Source organism: Heterocephalus glaber, unplaced genomic scaffold, assembly GCF_053883595.1.
Source record: "Heterocephalus glaber isolate CG9 unplaced genomic scaffold, H.glaber_assembly_v1.0 deba00001497, whole genome shotgun sequence".
In the NCBI taxonomy this organism is placed as follows: domain Eukaryota; kingdom Metazoa; phylum Chordata; class Mammalia; order Rodentia; family Bathyergidae; genus Heterocephalus; species Heterocephalus glaber.
Window position 1 is genome coordinate 73,562,292 of NW_028258320.1, and position 22,783 is coordinate 73,585,074.

A 22,783-nucleotide genomic window follows, 5' to 3' on the forward strand; every position below is an offset into this window, starting at 1 on the left:
ATACACAAATCTGAAAGTAAAAATTCTCACCTTGATATGTGCTTTGGCTTTGTTGAGCAAGCCAAGCGTTGTGTGCCTGGTGCAGTCTGGTCCTAGCGGAATCAAAACTTTTAAGCGTTCTAAACATAGGCGCAGATGAGCTCGCCTAAGAGACAGAGTCAAGTCAGCACAGCCTGGATATTGCACTGGAAACGTCATAAAACCTATTTTAGGACAATAATTTGTATTTACTCAGCCTATAACCATGTTACAGCCCTAATTCTTTGAAGTATCTCCAAGTGTAAGGGGTCTCTGTTGTACCTTAAGATGAGTCACTTCAAATTATTAGCCCCAGTGGTAATCTGTCAGAGATGATTTTTTTAGTCCACCCTATAAACTGTCGCAACTGTATTACTATGGAAGTGCAAAAACATACTACAGCAATTGTAATTATTTCCGAATGCCTAAAATCACAGGCTGGAGTAGGGATTTTCAGCACCTCAAGAAGGTATAAAATGTTCACCAAGTTTCCATTTCCTCTCCTGTCTTTTAATGACATGTACACATACACAACATACCATTACCTCGCTGCAACTGTAGCCATATCCTACAGCATGTTACATATTTTTATTATATGAACTTCCTGATCTTCAAATATTTATTTATAAAAATGGCAATTTCATATGACTTGACAAATAGAAACAACTATTCTTTGACTTTGCCAGGATAAGGTTAGACAGATTAATTCTAGCTACTGAAACAACCCCCCATAAGATAGTACATTTGATACTGACTCATTAACTTGTATTTCTTCCTCTTAAACCCTCTCACTATTTGCCTCATTTTTCTACACAAGGATAACAGTTCTTTACTGAAAGTCACTGCACTCTCTGGTCCATCCATCTTGTGGGATGCGCAGATTCTTCCTGGAAATGCTAGCAAAAAGTTTCAGGGATTTGCCTTCCCTGTGCTCTGAAAGAACTGATCATGGTGATGACAGTGAGTTTCTCAGTACATAATTTCATTCTAGAACAATACTAATCCCTGTCTTGGGCAGTGCTTCATAAGGTATAACAATTCAGCAGTTACAGTATATCTGAAAAGGAAAACCACAAATGTGTTCATAATTTACTCCTGTTTTAAAAGATTCTTGGTTACAGCCGAACTTCTGGCATCTATCTCACTGCAACATGAACAAGACACCCTCCATTTTCTTTCCAAAGGAGACCAAAATTGTTTCACTAGCTCACTCAAACTATGGTTTCTTTGTCTTAACATACAAGAAGTAACGTCAAGTGAAATTCTCAAGTACTACCATTTTCAAAGAGGCTTAGGAGAAAGCACTAAGAAGCCACTTATTTCACTGGCAAAAGAGGATGACTAAGAGTAGTGAGGTCAGAGGTTTGGCTACTGAGTTGTTGAGATTCTTCTAGCAACCACTAGGCCCAGCTACAGTAAAAAGTCTGTTAGAATTTCCATTCCAATTCTCCTGATCTCACCACCTCAACACTAATACTAGGGCCAGGCTAAAACCTGACATACTTGTGGAAAAGGAATTTTTTTTATCTTCTCTAAAGATATATCAATAGATTCCCTGTAATGATACCTTTTTTTTGAGGCACTGGGGATTGAATCCAAGGCCTTCACACTGGCCTACATTTTAATTTTTTTTTTATGTTGAGACATGATTTCCCTAAATTGCTCAGGATGCGCTCAAATTTGTAATCCTCCTGCCTCAGCCTCCCAGAATGCTGGATTACAGGTATGCACCATCACACCTGGCAATCTTTTAACATTTTAAAGTCATTCTATTCTGCCAACCTCATAATTCAAACCTCAGGTAAGGAAGCTTCACATGATCAGACTGTTCTTGCTGAGCAGACCAACAAAACAAAAACCACACATAGAAAATGCCTTTAAATTCATCATATTATTGTAGCATAAAAATAAAGGCGCTATTCTGAATTCAGTCTTCCAAAAAAGTTATCAAAGCAATTAATAAAAATACCTCAAGAACAGCTTTGATTTTGTTCAAATTACTTTAGAAATTCAGTATACACAGGAATTATTTTTTGCATTTTAGTTTAAGAAACTTACGATTCCTTACGATAGTTTCACATCAAGAATAAAAAGGGTGAGTTAATTTCAATTTCCTGTTTTGTAAAACTAAAACAATGAAAACAACAATATAATGTCTCTCTTTTTAAAAATTATTCAGTTGCATATACGTGACTTTTGTGTACTCAGCACTGTTCCAGACACTTGCTTGAGCATGAAAAGTAAAAAACATTCTTTTGTTTCATTTGATTCATACTGAAATGAGTTGTGCAATTATCAAGAGCAACAGACTGAATAAAGGGGGCGTTTTGTAATTAGAGGAGGTAGACATATAAAAGAGGTTGAAACTTGACTTTGGACTTGAAAGATACTGAATTTGTTTATGAAAAAGCAAGGATTTTCCAGGTAATTGAGAGTAAGCAGACCAAAGCTTACAGATTGGGACCAAATTTAAGCCTAAAATTAAAAATACCTTTATAGTTTCTTTCATTCGAGAGAGAACTGATCAGGCACTCAATAAAAAAAATACCAGCTAAGTTCAGCAGTCTGGGAATCTTCAATAAATTACCTAAATTTAAAAAAAAAATTACTTAAATTTATTAGGTGGTAAGTCAGGAGTTACCTGCACCCAGGAAGTCAAGATTTAAATAATGCCTCATTGCAAAGAGAAGACAGAATTCTCTTTAAAAAATTTTTTTATTCCCCCTACTGAGCATTTCTTCAGTCGAGCAAATGTATGTGCTCTGAGATACAGCATACATCAAGAAAACAGCCTCGGTTCACAAAGGCCAGTGATGCCGTGCTCTGTGCTCTGTAATACAGTCCTCCAAGACGGGCACCTGCACGAAGGACGGGCATGAGTGATGTCCCCTCTCCAGTGGGAGCTACATGTCACTTCCTCAGTTTTCGTACACACAAATGAAACAGGCATTTGGAAAGTAGAATAAAAAAGGGCTAACAATGGCAGCTGAAAGTCAGCAGCTGACCACATTTTTCATAATCTCCTCCCAAGAAGGCACAGTTTCCACATGTGTTTCTATTCCACTTACAGAAGTGCACCCTTCCAAGAGCAAGGAATACCTCGTGGCTATAAACTGGAAAGAGTTAAATCACATTCATATGTTTTTTTCTTCTCCAGCAAATTTCTAGAACAAGAAATGTAGGCAAATTCTTTCCTTACCATCGTGCTGTGCTGTACCCTTTCCCTGTAGTATCCCTGTTGGTAACCAGATTACAAACTTAACTAACCACTAACGACCTAGACAGGCATATATATCTTTTGATGCCATCTGCTCTTTTCTTGCCTTCATTCTCATGTGACTGGCGGCTCAGGAGCCTCTTGAATGAGGTTGCCAAGTCATGGGCTATAAGACTGGGACAAGAAGAGAAGATGAGACACAGAAAAAGGCTAGATTTGAAAAATCTTTATTCACTGAAGAAAAAGAAGAAAAAAGCAAGTATTATACAATGATGTTTTTCCAAGTCCCCAAGAAATAGGAGGAACTGACATAGAGAATAAAGACTGAAGTATGGTCTTGTACCTGACGTTGTAAACTTTGTACAACTAGACCATGGAAAATGATTTTTTAAAAAAAATTTAAAGCTCCTGGTTGGCATTTACTTAACTTTTATTTAATACATATGCCTGTAATCACATAGATGATTCAACAAAAACTCTAAGCTAAAATTTTTTTCTAAATTAACTAAGTGATAGTAAAGCAAAGTTAGGGTTAGACACTCCACAAAGAGGTGAACTGTGAGAGAACTCAAGTCTCCTTGCTGAGAGAGAGCTAGTGAATGGAAATACCAGTTATCTTTTATTTTCAAAAACACTGTGAACTCTGTTCTAAAATGAGATTGGAAAGTGGATTTTACTCAGGGGAAAAAAGCAATTCCCATCCACTAGCCCTGTTAGAGAAAAGAATCCTATTAAAATTGCCCACACCTTCAAAAAGGGCAAGCCCTTTATGGGAAAAAGAACAATTAAAGTCTGTTTGGTTTTTATTTTGGTAGACTGGGATCATTTTTCTCTGAAGGAACCAATGTTGCTTTTGATTTCAAATCCTGTAAACTTTACTGCCAAACTGACATATCACAGAATATGAAGGGAAATGATTTTGCTATAAAATGGCCCCTCCTAACAGCTATATTTTAAAGCATATCAACTAAAAGCAGCACATTGTTATGGGAGGAGAGAGGAAAGAATTCCCTTTCCCCCCAAAAAAGGGCAAGTATCATGCAATTTTTTTCAATCCTGATGTTTTTTCAAGTTGCCTCTTGGAACCCTAATCCCCTCTGCCCAACAATAAGAACTCTAACTCCTGACCAGGCCCGCAAACTCTCCACTGTCTCATGCCCTTGGGGGCATGGTCCTTCATCTAAACTTGGTTGTCTTTCACTCCTTCACTACAGGATACCAAGACTTTGACTTTCCCTTAACCAAAGCGACAATTCTCCAAAGTACAGTGGCGACTTGTGGGTAGGACACACTCCTGCACATGGCAGCAGCTAGCTGCTTGTCCTACACATTCTAAATACCAAAGTTTCTAAAATTTAATACACTGAGAATCTTCTAAAAATATCTCCAAAGATACACACACACAAAAATCTGCCTACTTTTCTGAAAAAAAAAGTGACATTAGAAATGGACCCAGACAGATCAAGCACACTCATGTATTTACTAAAACATATGATTATTCTGCTGTTCAGATACTGCTTAGGAAATATGGAAGCTGGACAAGCTATTCCAATAAAATACTATTTGATCATTTTATTTTACCCACAATTTACAGATTATCTGCTTCAAAAAAAATGGACTATTAACCCAGGTGGGAACCTGGCAAGTGGCGGTTCTCTAACATCAGACATGGCCATGGTAGTCATGGGACTCGATGACAAGAGAAATAAATACAGGAAATAACTGGGACCCTCTTCTCACTTTTCAAAGAAGCTGTCTTCACTTAATAATCCTCTTAATTAGTATCTTGTAAACTAACCAAACAGGAATATCAACAAGTGGTAAAATAAAGTTATAAATTATACAGTATTTCTATATGTAGTAAAAGTCCCTGACGTAGGAACATTAGTTGTGAACTTTCACAGATACAGACTTCTCATTATGAACATTCGCAGATGAGAACAAACTGCAAAAGCAAACTCATACATCTGCCGGACACTGTCACGGCTGTGCTCTGGGTGCTCACTGTACATACAGTGCTTCAGTGCACAGCAGTGCAGTGCTCAGTCAGAGCCTGGGATGTCGACGTCCGGAAGCAAGAGCAAAAGCAGTGGTGGTGTGGAGGGGAACTGCTGGGAAGCACACAGCAATAACCATGGAAACAAAAGTGAAGATAACTGAGACTGGACTGAGGCAGCAAGATGGTAGGTGTCCACTTGTTCTTACAATGGACCATTCAACCACTGGCACAATTCTAAAGAACAAGGGCTGTAAAAGTAAAACTAGTAAAAATTATTTACGGTATCTGGGGAAGGGTTTTTCTGTGCTTTACACTGTATATTTGTGTCAAAGGTATATGAGACTCATTCTGCCAGACTTACAAATGAATACAACTTATGAACATTCTCCCAGAGGGGAACTCATTCAGGTTGAGGCCTTACTGTACAATATTCTAGTAATAGAAATTATTCTGTCACATCAACTTCAGCATGAAAAGGCTCATCTACATACAAAGAAGAATTAAAGTAAGGTGAGATCCAGGTTATTCACTCTGGGAAGACTCTTTAAAACCATTCTCCCGCAAAAATCTAAGCAGTTCCAAGGGTAGGCTATGTACAAGCCTAGGAGTATTCAACACTGGGCCAGAGTATGTGAAGGTCTAAGGTTAGACAAGGTACCTCTCCTACAGAGGTTATAGTTTTCCCCAGTATTTGGAAGAAAAACATTATTTCATATAAAAACAAGCACAGATAATGCAAAATGTACTCTCAAAATTAAAAGAAGGCTTCAAATAAACTTCTCTATTTCATACACCTCTCAGGACCTCCAGAAATCTATGTTCAAACCCCTAGAGAAAATTAGCACAGAACACTATTAGAGCTCTGGACTTCAGAACACTCTGACTCATGGCTTGGATTATGTCTCCAAAAGATTTAGAGGAGAGAAGGGACAGGGAGCAGGAAAAAAGGTTCAGGCAGAGAAGAAAAAAGGGAGAGCAATTTGAGCACTCAATTTATAACTGTAAAATTGTAGTGTATTTTTCCTCACATTATGAAGACTCCGTGTAGGTGGAAGTGTTATTTAGATTTTACAATTCAGAGAGATGAAGAACACGAAGTACCACTCATGATACTGATGATATGGTCATCACTAAAACAATGAACCCATGCTATTATGGCCACTGAGCTAGATGCTACAAAGATTTTTTTTTTGGTACCGGGGATCGAACTTAGAACCTTACACTTGAGAGGCAGGTGGTGGAACCACTGAGCTAAATCCCCGGCCCAACTAGTTGCTGCAAAGATTTTTAAGGCTGCCAGTCGTAATCTTTACCTGTTTGAAGACTGATTTTGCCCTCTGCTTCCGACCTTTCCAGCTTCATTTCCCACTACTCACACCCTTGCAAACCTCTTCTACAGCCAACTGTATTTCATGCTTGCCAACAACCTGCAGTAGTGCCCTTCTCCCCATCGTCTACCTCGTGGGCATCTGACATTTTTCAGCCTAACCCAAACTAATGTTTCTTCCATAAGATCTTGTCATACTCCTTAATTTTTATACTAATCCCATTGTACTTTGAGACTGAATGCATACTTTTAATGATTTCCATGTTTCCAATACCAAACAGAATGACCAGCACCCAGTGGAGAAGAGATGTAATTTCTGTGGCTATCTCTAAAACGCTAACCCACGTTGAGGAATAATCAGTGCTGAAGCCTCCGAACAGCATAATCAGATGAAACCAGCGTATGCACAGGTCTGCCCAGATCCCTGGACTACTGACCATCTGAAGGTCCTAATGCAGGGAACACATACACAATTACTGTTTTTTTTATTGTCCTGCATTATTCTCTAAGAAAGACTTCACTTTTGACTGCTTCATTTGAGAAAAAAAAAAAAAAAAGAATTAAAATCTTGTTCCAGGAGCCTATGCCCATCTCTGGAATTTCTGTGGAACCTGTAAGATGACTTAATATGAATTCCCACCTGATAGCCATTCTCTGCTAAATCTAGTTTCTATGCATACATCCCTGCCTTCTCTGTTTATAAGGCTTTACTTTTTTAAAAACACAAAAACAAACTTGGTCGTTCATTCAGCATATTTCTTCTTTGGTCACACAAGAACTTTCTGTATTCCAAGTTTCAAAGTCTGGGAAATAGGGCTACATCACTGGAGAAAACAGTGGCAATTTGTTCTAAATACAAAATAGCTTATTTTCCTTTGGCAACTCTCCAGGTATTTGGGTGGCGGGAAAGGATACTGCTCTGTGCTGAGATCAAGCTCTGAACCTGAACTACTGTCAAAACTTAGCTGTGGGTGGGAGAGAATATTCTTATTTATCTTTCCCATCAGTTTGGAAACAGATTAAAGATTTTTGCCTTTTTAAGAGTTTCCTATGATTTGGCCTTTTGTTGGTGTTCATCCCCATTCTGGCAGCCCCCATTGGCTGATTTAATGGTAGGGGCTGAGAGTATTGCTGTCCAAAAGAAAAAGCATTCTCTCACAGGGACTGAGAAGGCAATCTGCAACCACAACAGTAGCTACTTGTTAATTTTCTATTTGAAACACAGTGATGTCAATAGTACTGTATCCTGCCAGCCACCATGGGGTAAAGTACATTTTGAAACCAAAACAAACTTCCTACGTGCTGGTAAGTCAGATGTGAGACACTGTGATAATGCACTGTAAGACAAGGCCCCAGTTTCACATATTCAAGTGGCACACCGGAATTAAGTCTATTCTTCTACCAAAGTGTAACTCTCACAGCACCATTGCTACCCACAGCCCAGTACAAGTTTTTATTATATCAAATTATTTTCCAAGATGGCAGAAATGACAAAATATTATCACTGATGTCTAATAAAGTGGTGATCCTACTTAGTACAAACAGTACATGTGAACAGTAATTTATAGTGTAATTATTTAGGAACACAAAGTGAAAACAGCAAAAGGTCTTAAAAAATGGTCCCACTAATCAGATGTGATTAGTATAATAGCTTATGTAAGAGAATGTGTTACTCTGGAGGAAAGACACACCTTACTAAGTGGAAATTAGTGCATCCCTGCTGAGTGACTATTCAGTGTACACTTAATACAGCTGACCTGAGATGAAGAGCTAACTGATTAAAAGTGGTAGCTATGCTTACTGGCAGGTGGCAAATGGCTTGGCACTGCTGGACATCTGCCAAACTAGTCAAGCTAGTAAGGGATCATTCATAGTCTCATTTTAGCCCAAAGGTCCCAAAATGAAAATGTACTTTTGTTTTTTTGGTGGGGAAGGATAAAATTTGGGGCAGGTAAAGAATAACAAAGAGCAGTTCTTGGCCAATGCATTTTATCTGTTTAATATCCCTGGAATTTTATATGTCTAATACCCAAATCAGCCATTTGGAATCTTTGGAAAAACAAAATTCACAGAATTTAAAATATGTCATCGTCCTCATAATTGATGTTTTGGTGTATCTTTTGATTTCCAAATTACTCAACTCTTCTGAGCTCCATTTTTTTCATTATACTGCATCACTTTAAATTTTTTTTTCTTCCTGACCACAAAGGGGCCAAATGAAGACTAGTTTTTGAATTACTTTTGCAGGCAGGCAGCCTAGCATATCACAAGACCTGGCACCAATCCTGAGTATGTTCTCCTTTGGTAAGGCAGAAAATTCTATTAATGTTATATTAGGATACTAGCAAATGAGCAGTTTCAGGCAGGTGGATTGTGAATATGACTTGATAACTATTTTTTAAAAGCTTCTGAAAAAGGAAAAGTGAACAGTGGATTAACAACAATACAATACTCTCCTAAAAGATAAACCCTTTATTTTTCAGTACCAAGGAGTGACCTCAGGGTCTTTGCACTGAGCTATATCCCCAGCCTTTCTTATCTTTTATTTTGAGAGAAGATATCCCTAAATTGCTACACTGCCCACCCTGGGCTCAAACTTGCAGTCCTCCTGCCTCAGCCTCCCAGTGTGCTGGAAGTACAAGTGTGTGCCCACCACACTGGATTCTAAAAGTTAAACTTTTATCAAGACTGAGATCAAGCACTGACTGGTAACACTACACTTTGTGACTTATTATTTTTATTTGTCTAAATCTTAATTTGACTTTCCTCTGGAAAAGCCTAGAAAAGAATTAAATGAGAGAGGAATTCAAGTTCTATTATTTTTGTGATTTCATTTTCAGCTCAAGAACATTAGTTTTCTGTTCAAGAAGTGCTTTGTAACACTGTACTTTTTTCTTTGTAATTTATTTCTAATTGACAAATAATAATTGTACCCTGTGATTCTATCAATAGCTCAGGAGAGCAACTCAGAAAAATTTACATGTACTCCCACGGATTTGGGAAAAAGGAAGAGCCAGGCTGAGGGAACACACTCCATTCTCTGCCTGCTGCCAGTCAAAATCCTGGCTGTTGATCACAGCAGCTTGTGTGGCTCTCTTGCCTGAGTATACAACAAGAGCAGAAAGACTCTTACTCCCAACTGTGGATGCCAGTGGAGGGGGAGTTTACCAAATTTGGCTACATCCCTTTTCACATACTTCAGGATGAAAGTCCCAAAACATCTTTTAGGATTGCCAGCATCTGTCATCTCATAGAACATAAGGTATATGAAAGATTCTTTGAAATGGAGAAAATAAGACCCAACATTTATTGATTTTTTTTTCCCCCTAAAATCACCAGTATTTCTTGAACACTGCAAGTCAGCAAAACCATGCTCCCTCTTCATGTGACTCAGTACATCCAGCAGTAAATTCCAACTACTTTCAAGAGAGCGCTAAGAGCCCAGTGTCACCAAACTGCTCTTTAGGAAAAACCTTCTCCATTACAAAAATAGCAGTCTTGTAAAGTTGTTCAGCTCTATCTAAACTGAGTTATGTTTACAAATCTTTTAACTGCAAAGATGGAATTTCTAATTGAAAAAGAAACTTATTTAGGGCTGGGGATTTAGCTCAGTGGTTCCAGCGCCTGCCTCACAAACACAAGGTCCTGAGTTCGATCCCCAGTACCAAAAAAGAAAAATCTAGTTTCTTCTAAATAAGGGTGTTTTTTTGGGGGGGGGGTGGTTACTGGGGATTGAACTTGGGACCTTGCACTTGTGAGGCAGGCGCTGAAACCACTGAGCTAAAGCCCCAGCCCTGAAACTAGATTTCCTTTAACAGCTTTGCCAAATACAAGCTGTTCTGTAAAGGAATAATTGTGAACCAGGCTGGAATAAAGTGAATAAAGACATCAAAAACCATACAGACATTACAATGCTAGAGAAAAATGCCACAATTGGTCACACCAATGATCCAAATGCCAAAGAGTTCAGTGTTAGTGACGCCAGAGGGTGGCTCACAGAACACTGTGATAGCTGTCCTCACAAGAGCGATGTTACATGTTAACACACCCATAGCATCTTCCAAAAAATCAACAGCATTATCAAGGAAATGACCTAAATTTAGTTTGATTTTTAGTTTTATTCTGGGTACTAAGTCCCTACAGAGTTGCCACACATTTATTAAGTATGATTTTTTTTATTTTAATCTGAAAATTTCTCCAAGTTTAAAAGTGAGTACACTCCCGAACTTTAGTCATTATTTTAGTGAAGAAATATGAATGTACTTTTTCAATTTTCAGATTTCTCCCTTACTCTAACTTAGTTACGGCACTTCTAGATTAGACAGACCATATCCTTCTCATTTAATTTTAAATTATTTTAATAGGTCAGCTTTGCTCTAATTACTTGAAGATAAACTATTAAATATTAAAGAATTCCATGAGAAATAGATTTTTTTAATGGCATAAAAATCTCAAGTCTTTAGGCAGCTTGAAGGAAGTTTTGGGTTGAAATTTTTTAAAAATCAGGAAGTTAGGGTTAATGTACTAGAGCAGGCAGAAAGTGTAAAAAGGCACAGGATTCCCCATGTGGGCATCCATCTCTATTAAAAGGATATACTGAGAAGTGCTCAAACATAATATACAAGAGGAAATGCAGTGGACCCTTGATTCACATGGGTTCAAACTGTGTGTCCCACTTATGTGCAGATTTATTCGTGATAACCTGAAGAAACTCCCAGATGAATAATGTAGCCTGGAAATATCAAAAGCATTAAGAAAATGCATTAGCCCATTAGTGTGTACAACTTTTATGCTTCATGTACCAGTTAATAAATAAATTTAAGGCCGTGGTCTGGCTCAGTGGTAGCACACTTGCCCAGCATGTGCAAGGCTCTTGGTTTGGTACCTAGCATCATAAAAATAAATGAATTTTTTTACAAAAAAGGTTAGGTAGGTCATGAATGCATAAAGTATGTGTAGACAATATCACTATCATAAAATATATATAAATTATAAAAAGTTAAAATTTATCAAAACTTATGCATATACTGTGTACAGCCAGGAGAAATGGAAGAAAATAAATACGCAGTATTACATCGTAACTGCATAAAATTAATTGTAGTACATACTATATCATGACATCACTACCTCCAGCAGCTATTACAGTGGGCTGAGTGTTGCCAGCATCCACCTAAGATGCTGTGATGCTAATCATCTCTGAATGAGCAGTTCATCACTCTAGTAAGTTATCACAATAAAAAGTGATACCTCATAGTGCTCATGTATTTTTCTTTTTGGTACTGAGGAACAAACTCAGGACCTTGCACTTGCAAGGCAGGCGCTGGAACCACTGAGCTAAATTCCTAGACCAAAATTTCCCAGACCAAAATTTCCCATCGTTGGATCTTTTTTTTTGGTATCGGGGATCGAACTCGGGACTAAATCCCTGACCCCTCTCATGTATTTTTCACCATAATGTATATAAGATATGTGTTTGACTTTATGTTACTGTCAAGGCTTCTGATCAAAGCAGACTATTAATAGTTAAGGCTGTGGGGAGTCAAAGGACAATCCATGGATTTCCCCAACTGCACTGGGAACTGGCACCCTAACTCCTGTGTTCTTCAAAGGTCAACTGTACATGACCTTAAAAGTTACTTGGCTCCTCACGGGATAGTGCTTACTGGAATAAAGTTCTACATCTTCAATAGTAATCCAAAACAGAAGGACATCTAAGAGCTAAGGAAATGGGCTTTCAGTATCCTATTTACCCAGAGCTGTCTACAGCAGATTTATGTCCCAGTTGAAGCTTTCCACTATTTTCACAAGACACTTACTTGGGCGACACCAATAATGCCACCATAAAGAGAGAGAGGGGCCAGGGATTTAGCTCAGTGGTTCGGCCGCCTGCCTTGCAAGCCCAAGGATCCGAGTGTGATTCCCAGTACGAAGAAAAAAAAAAAGAGGGTGAACTGTGTAGGATATCCCTTTATATGGAAAAATCCATTAAAAATAAAACTGTATTTTAGCTGTCACTACAGATAACACTAAAAAAGGATATATAAATGTAAAAGGCTGTATAACGCTATTTAAATGTAGTCTCAGATCCATATCTTATCTATGCTGAATAGCCACAAGTTCACTTTCACCCAAAGTGGCAAACTATAATAATATAAGACAGAACAAAAAGAGATTCAGATACAGAATTTCTCCTGAAAGCCCTTCCTAACAAACATACTGAAAACACAGTAAGACAAATTTGGCAAACTCCTAGAGAGAACCACGCATATCACAAGGTGGTTCAGTGTGTGCCAACAGCCCCTGCTATGAGTTTACCTCAACTCCCATCTGGGATACACACAATTTAGGGCTCAGTTACGTACTTCTTAAAAGGGGTTTTGTAGTAATTGTCTTGTCTTCTACCTACACTATAAATCCTCAAGAGCAAGGTCCAGGAGTGTTTTATCCCATCTCTAGTACCTAGCACACAACCCAGTGCCTAGTAAGTGCTGATCAGTGCATGTGTAACTACATTTAGAAGTCCTTTGTCAGTGCCAGGAACTAAGACACTGCAAATGAACTTTCATTTCCACCAAAGATTTCAAATCAGAACACAAGTCTTGGAGTTAATGGCATATATGACTGTTAAGAGGCATTAACATGAATACCTGACAGTTACCCATGATTAGCCATCCTAGATTGTATCTTCAAAGGAAGTTCAAAACCCTAAATTTTCAAGATCAAGTGATCAAGGAAAACCCTCAATTTATATTTTTAGTATTTTTTAGTTTCCTAAAAGTGCTAAGGGTGAAAGGGGAGGGGCAAATTGTGTTTTATTGGGAACGATAAAACTGCTGCTAAAAGAATAATCTTAACTGTTTATTTCTAACCACTGCTGGGCCTGTAACAGGAGCCAACCCTTCTGTACTGAAGTACTCAAAGCTCTACCAAAAGTGTTGAGAAACATCTGACTAACCTTCACTTGATGGGTGCACTTCGCAAAGTGCAGGTGCCAAACTTAAAACATGTCTGCAATCCAGCTTTTCTATTTTTTTATTTTAATTTTTATTAGTATATGTTTGCAGCACAAAATGATTATTCATTGTTGGTACATGTACATAACACATCTTAATTCTTTTTACATCCCATTCCATTTTCAAACTTTAAAAAAAGTCCTAGACAGAAGGAGAATATAGTTCTTTATGCCATTTCCTAAAAAAATGTCTCCACTACAAGACTACCATTTGAAAAAGAATTACAATGGACCCTCAAGTTATGACTAGCCTGACATACAAACAACTTGGGTTAATTAGGTTAATGAAGATTCATCTGCCTCTTGTTATCTATAGTATGTTCCCAGATAAACATCCAGATCTCAGCTGTACTGACTTATAACCACCAAAGCCTTCCTCGGAAACTGATAGAATTCATAAGTCAAGGGGTCCACTGTATTTTAAAATTAAAGCTCTAACCAGCACTACCCTCAAGCTAATGCTTAAAAAAACATTTTTCTATTCCATTCAAGTATTATTAAACTAAGCATTGTTGACTACAAATTTTTGAATAAAAGAAATTGTACATTTTATTGTAGTAAATTCTAAGGCCAATTAAAATTTAGAAAACAGCAGGTAAAAAAAAAAAAAGAAAATAGCAGATAAATGCCTATTCATCCTGGGTAAATCTACATAAGCAATCTTTAAATGAAAAATTAAAATGATCTCAAGAATACTGAAACAGCAACCGCTACTATCTTTCCTTCTAAGCCTAGCAGATCAGAATGTGCTAAACATACTTTTTAAACTTCTAAAAAAAATGCTCAACAGAGCAAGATCAAGTTTCAGTATATATTTTTAACTCACTAAAATAGTTACAGATCATTTCCTATTTAATAAACTCGTTATCTTTAATTATTTCAGAGCTTTTAAATGAACCAAACTCCACTTTTTTTAACAAGATATATTTTTGTAAAGCTATAAAGACGGGTACCTGCATGCATGCATCATACACACCTGTGACCACACACTTTTTAATTGCATCAACCTAAGAATGGCTCCAGATGAACACCTGAGAGCACCAATCGGCCATTTCGATGGTAGTCTCCATGGCTACCATTATTTATGGAAATTCACAGCATTGTATGATGTTTTCCTAAAGCTATTAATTCTAAACTAGGAGAAACATTACCTTCCCAAAAAAGAGTAAGTCCTCCTTGAATCCTGCCAAAAAATACTGTTCCAGCTGATCATGGAAACTTCCATGAAAGACTATTTGTTTAATTCTACAGACTTTAAATGATGTCAGAGTAAATAGCTATGAGAATAAGTTACCAAAACTCAGAAGCAAAACAGGATTGATGCAACTACAGATAAAAATTCAGAGAAGAGTCTGTATCTCAAAAGTAAGCTGAACTTTAATAAGATGTTATTATTAAGACATAGGGCTATTTAAACAGAACAGGGTGATGGCACCTCAAGGGCAAGACACTAGTATAAATTTCAAACATTTTTAGGAAACGTTTTCATAACAAAAGATCCATCACGGCTTCTATGCTATTTATAGTAAAACTTTAAATCATAACTGAAGTTTCTTGGTTTGCCATACCAATTCAAATACAAAAGAAATGTACTCTTATCTGCAAAACCTTCACTTTCAGGAACTGTACCATTTTCCCATAATACAACTTTAGCAGAGGCCCCATTAGGAAGCACAATCACCACATATTTCCTAAGTGGGTCATATTACCTAGAATATCCTATGGGGACAAACTGTTCTCTCTGAAGCAAGAGTGGAGAACAAAACTATTTTCCTTGGAAAGGGAAGATGTTTGCAGGGTAGCAAATATCTCACTATGTGCCTTTCTAAAATATTTTCTCTCTTGAAGTGGCAGGTTTCATACACACACTGCACACAAAAAAGGCTAGTCGTTTGACTTGCTATTAACTGTTTTTCTGCTAATCTAATAAAAGGTGCACAGCCTTCTACCAAAACATTAATTATTAATTCAGAGTTCCTGTTGATCAAGGTACATACTGTGAGTTCGGAGTGCAAGGTGCTGTGTGTAAGATACAAGGACAAATGTGTAATGGTCTATGTCCTCATGGAAGGTATACATTCTAGAAAGAATATAGATAGATCTACAAGAGGGAAACTACAGTGTAAAAATAGTACGGGTTAAAATTCATACAAGTGATACAAACAGTGAATCTCAGGAATTCAGAGGTGAAACCACTTTGCATAATAAAGGCTTTGTGGAAAATATGTGTTTCAGCTATGCCTTGAAGATAGTGTAAAAAGTTCTAATTTGGGTATCAGAAAACCTAGGCTATTCTCTTGTCATTAATAGCTTAGTGGACCATATAACATAGTCCTTAGACTTTGAGTTCTGTACTACATGATTTTTTAACATCCCTTTCAAGCTGTATGATCTATGGAAATGAATGGGCAGATTTACATACTGCTTTTATTTTTATTTTTCATGGTTAACAAAGTCTTTATTAACAAAAGCCATTTTAATTCTTTAAGTTCATCTTAATGTTAAATAGGATACTTAATAGCTGTAATTCAACACTTTATTCCAGTTCAGTCCTTTTCAACGAACTTGCTGTGAACCTGTTTATATTTTAATAGAAGCCATGAATCAAGTATTTAGACAGATGTTGCTAACTACATTGGAAAATGAAAATTTATAGATGTTTTATCATCAGATCAGAGTAAAAAAATCCAATGAAGTATCAATATGATAAAGGTTGGTTTAGAAATAATTTATTGATAGGCATTATACCTTTTTGAGAACAAGCATAATTTACACAAATTTTACAAGCCTCTATCAAATATTAATGCGTACTTAGCACTTTTTTTAGCTGAAATAGTATTTTAGTTATAAAAAATATTTTTGGTTACAAAAAAAATAACAAACTTTATCAGAATTTAACATAATTTACAAATGTCCTAAGAATTCATAAGCCACATAATGTTTTAAGTAGAATAACACTAATTTTAAAAGTTTGGTACTGTTTCTGAGGTTTATATGTATTAACTGGTCTTTTTAGAGGAAACCCAACTAAAAGTTGATCATATTAAGCTCTGAAAAATGAAGGCAAAAGCTAATCACCTTCTAACAAAACTTGTATACAACACTTCCAAGTACCAAAGATCTTTAGTGGTTAACTGCCCCATACAAAATACTAAATAAAATAATTCTCTGGATTGTTTTCCACTTGGAGCCACTGTTATCCAAAATAAGGATTTCTGATAAATAAAACCTGCGGTGCAGTTTACTTAGGGCAGACTGTTCCATTCCCCATTTGGTGCTTAATTTTCTCCCCCAATGCCTCCCCCACCACTGGGGCAGCATATTTTTAAAAACATTAAGTAACAAGATTTATGCTTCAGACCAAGACATCATTTGAAATTACTCAAATGATGTACAGCTCCTCATGCGAAAAAGATGTTTTGTGGTCACAATTACCTCAAAAAGTAATTATATTCTAATAACCTGACATATCATGCCTTAGCAATTACAAAACCATGATTTTGACACATGGCAGTTTAGAAGTTAAGCAAATGTGAAATGCTAGAAGATGTGAACAGCTGTTCTTCTGTTTAAGTGTTAAGTGTTCAGTTTAAGAGTGCTGCGAAACTCAGGTAATGACTTTATTTTTTTAGTTAGCATAACCTGCCCACAGTACAGTGGTACAGTGGGCTGTCATAAAGTACAAACCCAAGGAAGGTAATCCCTTCCTAAGTTACAAAACATGTGGCAAACCAACACAGTACTCTCTAATACAATAAAATAATATTTCTGTTGGAGTCATATATTACCTTCAGTGATAATTTTCACTCCAAAAATATCATGTAAGTACCAAATCAAAACACTGCGGTTTTTAGCAGAGCAAGTGATTTTATACAAATTAATGCCTTTTACAACTATACAGTTTCTTCTTTCAAAGGGAGTTCCTTCCTCATACACACAGTTCTGGTTTGCAGCAGCAGCAGCAGCAGCAGGGCGGCTGTGCGCACGTAAGTGGTGGCTCTGCTTTGTTCTGGGGTCAGTCCACAGCCGGGTGAAGTCCGGATGCCCAAAAAGCCCTAACACTCTACCTTAAGAAGACTCACTGTCCGTACCAACTTTTTCCAAGTACTTTTTAAAAAGTGGTTACATTTTCACATAAATACTGGAACCCTAACAATTAATCATTTCAAGTCACACTAACATTACATGGTCCCTGTGATTCAGAACCCCCATATCTCCGCTTTGATGAAAATCTCATAGCCTCACTCCAGCTTATCAAAAAAAATCTACTTACAATATAGTTGTTTTTAAAATACCGAATACACACTGTCAGCTGGGAGAGACCTGGGGACCTGTGCTGGGTCCCAGCTTCTTTATCATTTCTCTACAAATGCGGCCGCCGCCATTGGGGTCCTTGGGCTTCCTCTTGCCGAAGCTGCAAACTCTTCAATCTGAGCATTTAATTTCTGTATCACCCATTCCATTGCTTCTCCACCTTCATTACCATTGGAAGACATCGTGCTTGCCGTCAGTCCTTCAAGGTAACTGCTGAGGCTGCTCCACTCACAGTGATTATGGCTTCCTTAGTCAAAACAGTTGTTGGTGGGTCCTGAGGATGTGGTTTGTATGTAAGCTTCTCACGTACTGAAACCGTATTTGTAAATGAAATATTAGCAGAGTTCAGTCCCACTGTTTTCTCCACAGGACCAGCTACAAGATGTTCTTGCACTCGTTTTGGTCCCTGCTGCCCAGTGTCAGCCTCACAATGGAAGGCGGCCCCACTGTGCTGAGAAGTCTGTGGCTCTGCCGCTTTCCGGAGGGATCTCTGTCCGCCCCGCACAGCAAGCCCGCCACACTCGGGTTCACAGGGTTTGGGTACTTCTGCATCGCAGCTGTTGTTACAGTTTCCCAGGGGTGGTCGAATACGGCTCCCAGGTCCAGATCTTCACGGTGCCGGCGGCCTGCTCCCTGCTCGATGTTTGCGGCGCTAGGGGACGACGAGGCACAGGGGTTCACGGCCCCGCCCCGCAGCCAGCTGGCAACCCGGCGCGCAGGTGCCCTAACGCCGATGCAAGGACGCCCTATCCCGGCCGGCCCCGCCAGCGCGGGTCTCCGTGTTGCCTTTTTAAAAATCGTTTAGGTTTCACAAGTAAGACTAACAATAAATTCAACACAATAGCTTCCCCTTAAATCTTACTCCCTTCTCCAGCTATAACAAGTGTATCAGTTTGACGTGTCTTTTTGTTGTTTTCTTTTTTTTTTTTTTTTTGAGACAGGTTCTCACTGTGTAGTTCAGGCTGGCTTTGAACTCACTATATAGGCCAGACTGGCTTCGAACTTGCAGTGATGCTCCTGCCTCAGCCTCCCCAATGCTGAGATTACAGGTGTGCACCACCACACCTAGTACAGGGTTTCAGTATGTAGCCCAGGCTGCTCTGGAACTCCAGATATTCCTGCCTTAGCCTCCCAAGTGCTGGGATTACAGGCATATGCCACCCAACTGATAACATGTAATCTTTTTTGACAAGTGTCATTCCCATACATCTGCATATACATAATGTATATATAGAGATCCATGATGCTGCTTTAGGTTTAAATATAAATGAGATCATAATAAAAAGACTATTCTGTAATGTGCTTTCTTTGCTTAATATGTCTTGAAAATCTCTCCACATCTATGTGCACCATGGGCCTACATCATTTTTTTTACCTGATGCAAAGTATGGATGTATGATTTAACCATTCACCAATAAAAATCCACATTACTTCTAATTAGGGGTTATTACATACACTTGTTATTCTTGTTCATATCTCTCAGTGCCTAAGTAGAAATTAAAATGGGATAGGAGTACAAACAATAAATTGAGCTAACAGTCTATAGGTAGAAAATACAGACAATGGAGAAGTTCAAACTAAGTATGCATATTTTCAGTATAAGAAAAAATAGTCACAATAGTATACTAGAAATACTTGGAGATGGAAGATATAAATCCTAAGGCTAGGTTCAAAACTAGATTTGAGAATAAAAAGTGGGTTCTGAGTATGTCTTAGTGACTTTTCTCATTGGTGAGACAAATATCCAACACCCAAAATTAAAGGAGGAAAGGTTGCTTAGGCTCACAGTCCGTAAAGGTTTCAGTCCAGCTGGCTCCAAGGCAGGGTGGCATCACAGCGGAGAAACACTTTGTGACAGGAAGAAGGCAGTAAGGTAGCAAGGCGGCTAGGTAGAAAGCAGCAAGCAACAAGCAATAGAGACCCTCTTTCTGAACTTTTTCTCATCCAGGCTACCCATCCTCAGGGCAGGTAGCACTCACACTGAGGGTGGGGCAGCCTCAATCCTAGTACTGCACCATGAATCAATCCCAGCATCATCACATCCTTGATCCTAGCAGGACATACCCTAGGTCCAGCCACTTCAGGAAAGCCCTGTCTGTGACCACAGGAGGCTTTGGGGGGACATCTAGATAAAGGCCACAACGGGGTCCTTGAAATCTCAGGATTTTCCTAGGACTCGGTTTTTTTTCTTTGCACAGTGCTGGGGGTCAAACCCAAGGCTTCCATCATGCTAGACAAGTGCTCTACAACTCATCTATATTCTTACCCTATAGGAGAAATCTTAAAGAGCATTCAATTTTACCACCTAATTTTAGAGAAACTGAAACCCTATTGGTAAACTACAGCGTGATTTTGATCCCTAGCTTTGTACTTTTGCCCTACACTTGGTTGGAGAAGTTGGGAAAGAAAAAAATTTGAATAGTTACTATGATAAGTGCGGTAAGGAAACAATATCAAGTGAGAATGGCCAATCCAAATGATGGTTACAATTAAAGGCAGCATAAATTTCTAGTGAACCCAATCAGCATAGTTCTGATTTCTAGCAACCCTCAGCAACTGAAAACAAAAGAACAACAATAACAAAACAACAGACAAACAAAAAAGAGTGGCAATGTCCCAGTACAAAATAATATTCTCGGGCCGGGGATTTAGCTCAGTGGTATCGCCGCCTGCCTGACAAGCACAAGGTCCCGAGTTTGATCCCCAGTACAAAAAAAAAAAAAATTTAACAAAATAATATTCTCTTCCCTACAACAGCTAAAATACACCAAAACAATCTGAATCTCTTTTTTGTTGTGATCTCATTCTGTTGGCTTGGCTAGGCTGGAACTAGTGATTCTCTTGCTCCAGCCTCCCAAGTAGCTGGGATTACAACCCTGTACTCAGCTTGAATCTCTGTATTTTTGAAAGATACAGGAAAAAATGCTGAAGTAGTCCCTAATCTAATATGAAAAGATTTCTTACTGATATATCTCTTGGCATCACTGTCAAAATTTGTGTCAGAATAAAATTTATTTAAATGAAGATATTAGCTTAACAAAAAGTATTTGAATTCCAATTATTAAACTTACAATAGTTATCAGAGTATATTGCATTAATTCCTTTTCCATATGCAGTAAAAGAATTTAGCAAAATAACATGTTGCATTAAAGTCTAGTTGAATTCTGCTGTATAACTGTTAAGAGCATCATTATTAATGGTATAGTCAGTTTTATATATCAAATATATCCCTCAAAGCTGTATATAAATATTTTAGATATCTGAGGAAAATATATTACACACTTCCTGTTTTTTAAAGTACATATTCATAGTTTGAAAAGTGTTTTGTTAAACAAGTTATAGCTTCAGTAAGTTCTCTGTAATCATCTGAATAAAAGACTGTACCTTTGCTATAATATTATCACATCACTTACTCAACATCTGACGTACCTGTTCATTTCCAGAAATAACTTCAGAATCAGAGTTTCAAGTTACAATATTTCTAGGTTATTTTTTAAAAACTAATGATCTCATCAGTCATAGAATTCATTTAAACTTTGGGAACTGAATAGGTGAAGTAATGAGAACACATGGCTTCTAGAACACAGTTCTCATCTTTGAGTCAGCCTGTCACTTTTTAGTATACGTAGCCAGATTAGGAAACAGAAAATTTAGTCTTAATGAGCTATTTCTGACAAAGAGCAATATAGAAATGGAATCTGCAATGATTTCAATGCACAGAACGTATTTTAGATGTACCGTTTTAACCAGGTCATAGCTCTCTATTCCTCATAAATTTTATCTCCAAACACACCCATTACTTCATCTGTATCTCATGTGACATTCAACTCTAACAGGTACCTTTCCCTACACTGACAGCTATTCTTAGTCATTTACAGTTTGCAGCATTCTTACCTTTATAAAAATGTTCGCTTATTTGCATACAAAATAAATACATCAATTGTAAGTTTCTGTAACAAATGTTTTTCTTTGTACTGTTTGATAATGTCAACTTACATATTTAAGCCAATTCTACGGATTTATAACAAATTTTGAGACAGTCACGGTGGTGTGTGCCTGTAACTCCACACATTAGAGAGGATGCAGCAGGAGTTCAAGGCCAGCCTGGCCAACTCCGCAAAACTTGCCTCAAAATTGAAAAGAGGGAAAAGTGGGACATACCTCAGAACTTACTGAATTCAGTAATTTCTAGTATTAAAAAGAGGGGGGAGAGATTAGGAAGGAATACAGGGAGGAAGAAAAGGAGAGGAAATAGAAAAGAAAAAAAAAGAAATTTGTTAGGGGCTGGGAATATAACTCAGTGGTAGAGCACCTGCCTAGCATGCACAAGGCCCTGAATTCAATCTCCAGCACCCACCCACAAGAACCCTATTAAATAAGTTTCTTTACTTCCAAAAATTGTTATTTTTTTTTGATTTACTGTTTGTTGAGACAAGGTCTTGCTATATAGTTTAGACTGGCCTTGAATTCACTATGTAGCCTACACTGATCTTGAATTCATGGCAATCCTCCTGCCTCAGTCTCTCAAGTGCTGGGATTACAGATGTGCACCACCACATCCAGCAAGAAATGTTACTTTTTCAGTGTTCCATAGTTACCGTAACTGGACTCTTCCTGTCTAAAAAAGTACAAAGACTAATTATGTTCTTTGGAATTTTTATATGAATTTAAAATAGGTATGTCAATTTTCCCCCTTTAGACTAAAAAAGGGAAGTACCCACCATATTTGCCTAATCAGAAAACTGGAATGGGCCAGGGATTTAGCTCAGTGGTTCTGCTGCCTGCCTTGCAAGTGCAAGGTCCATACTTCGATCCCAGGTACCCCCCCGCCACCAAAAAAAAGAAAAAGAAAACTGGAAGCAATGGAAAAATGCTGTTTCTCCTTTCCTCCACAAC

The 22,783-nt window shown here is 37.8% G+C and overlaps 2 protein-coding genes and 1 pseudogene across 9 annotated transcripts in view; 1 reads left to right on the forward strand and 2 right to left on the reverse strand.

Annotated features, from left to right (window-relative positions):
• The window catches only part of Smndc1 (survival motor neuron domain containing 1), a 29,795-nt gene extending 22,191 nt beyond the window's left edge, over positions 1-7,604 (forward strand). For 2 of the 4 annotated variants that reach the window (XR_015440486.1, XR_015440488.1), the window contains exons 8-9: positions 5,170-5,418; positions 6,843-7,604. The gene's annotated coding sequence lies outside the window, so the exon portion shown is untranslated. The remainder of the gene's footprint in view (positions 1-5,169; positions 5,419-6,842) is intronic. The other 2 variants (XR_015440487.1, XR_015440489.1) reach the window with 1 other exon arrangement.
• The window catches only part of Mxi1 (MAX interactor 1, dimerization protein), a 78,222-nt gene that overhangs the window by 4,696 nt on the left and 50,743 nt on the right, over positions 1-22,783 (reverse strand). For all 4 annotated transcript variants that reach the window (XM_004838959.3, XM_004838956.4, XM_004838957.4 and 1 more), the window contains one exon: positions 31-145. In XM_004838959.3, the coding sequence (XP_004839016.2) occupies positions 31-145 (115 nt within the window). The remainder of the gene's footprint in view (positions 1-30; positions 146-22,783) is intronic.
• On the reverse strand, positions 32-21,307 carry LOC110347874 (PRELI domain containing protein 3B pseudogene; annotated as a pseudogene). Its single transcript, XR_015440221.1, has 2 exons — positions 21,301-21,307; positions 32-18,539 (listed from the first exon to the last, which is right to left on the reverse strand). The product of XR_015440221.1 is annotated as a PRELI domain containing protein 3B pseudogene (transcript).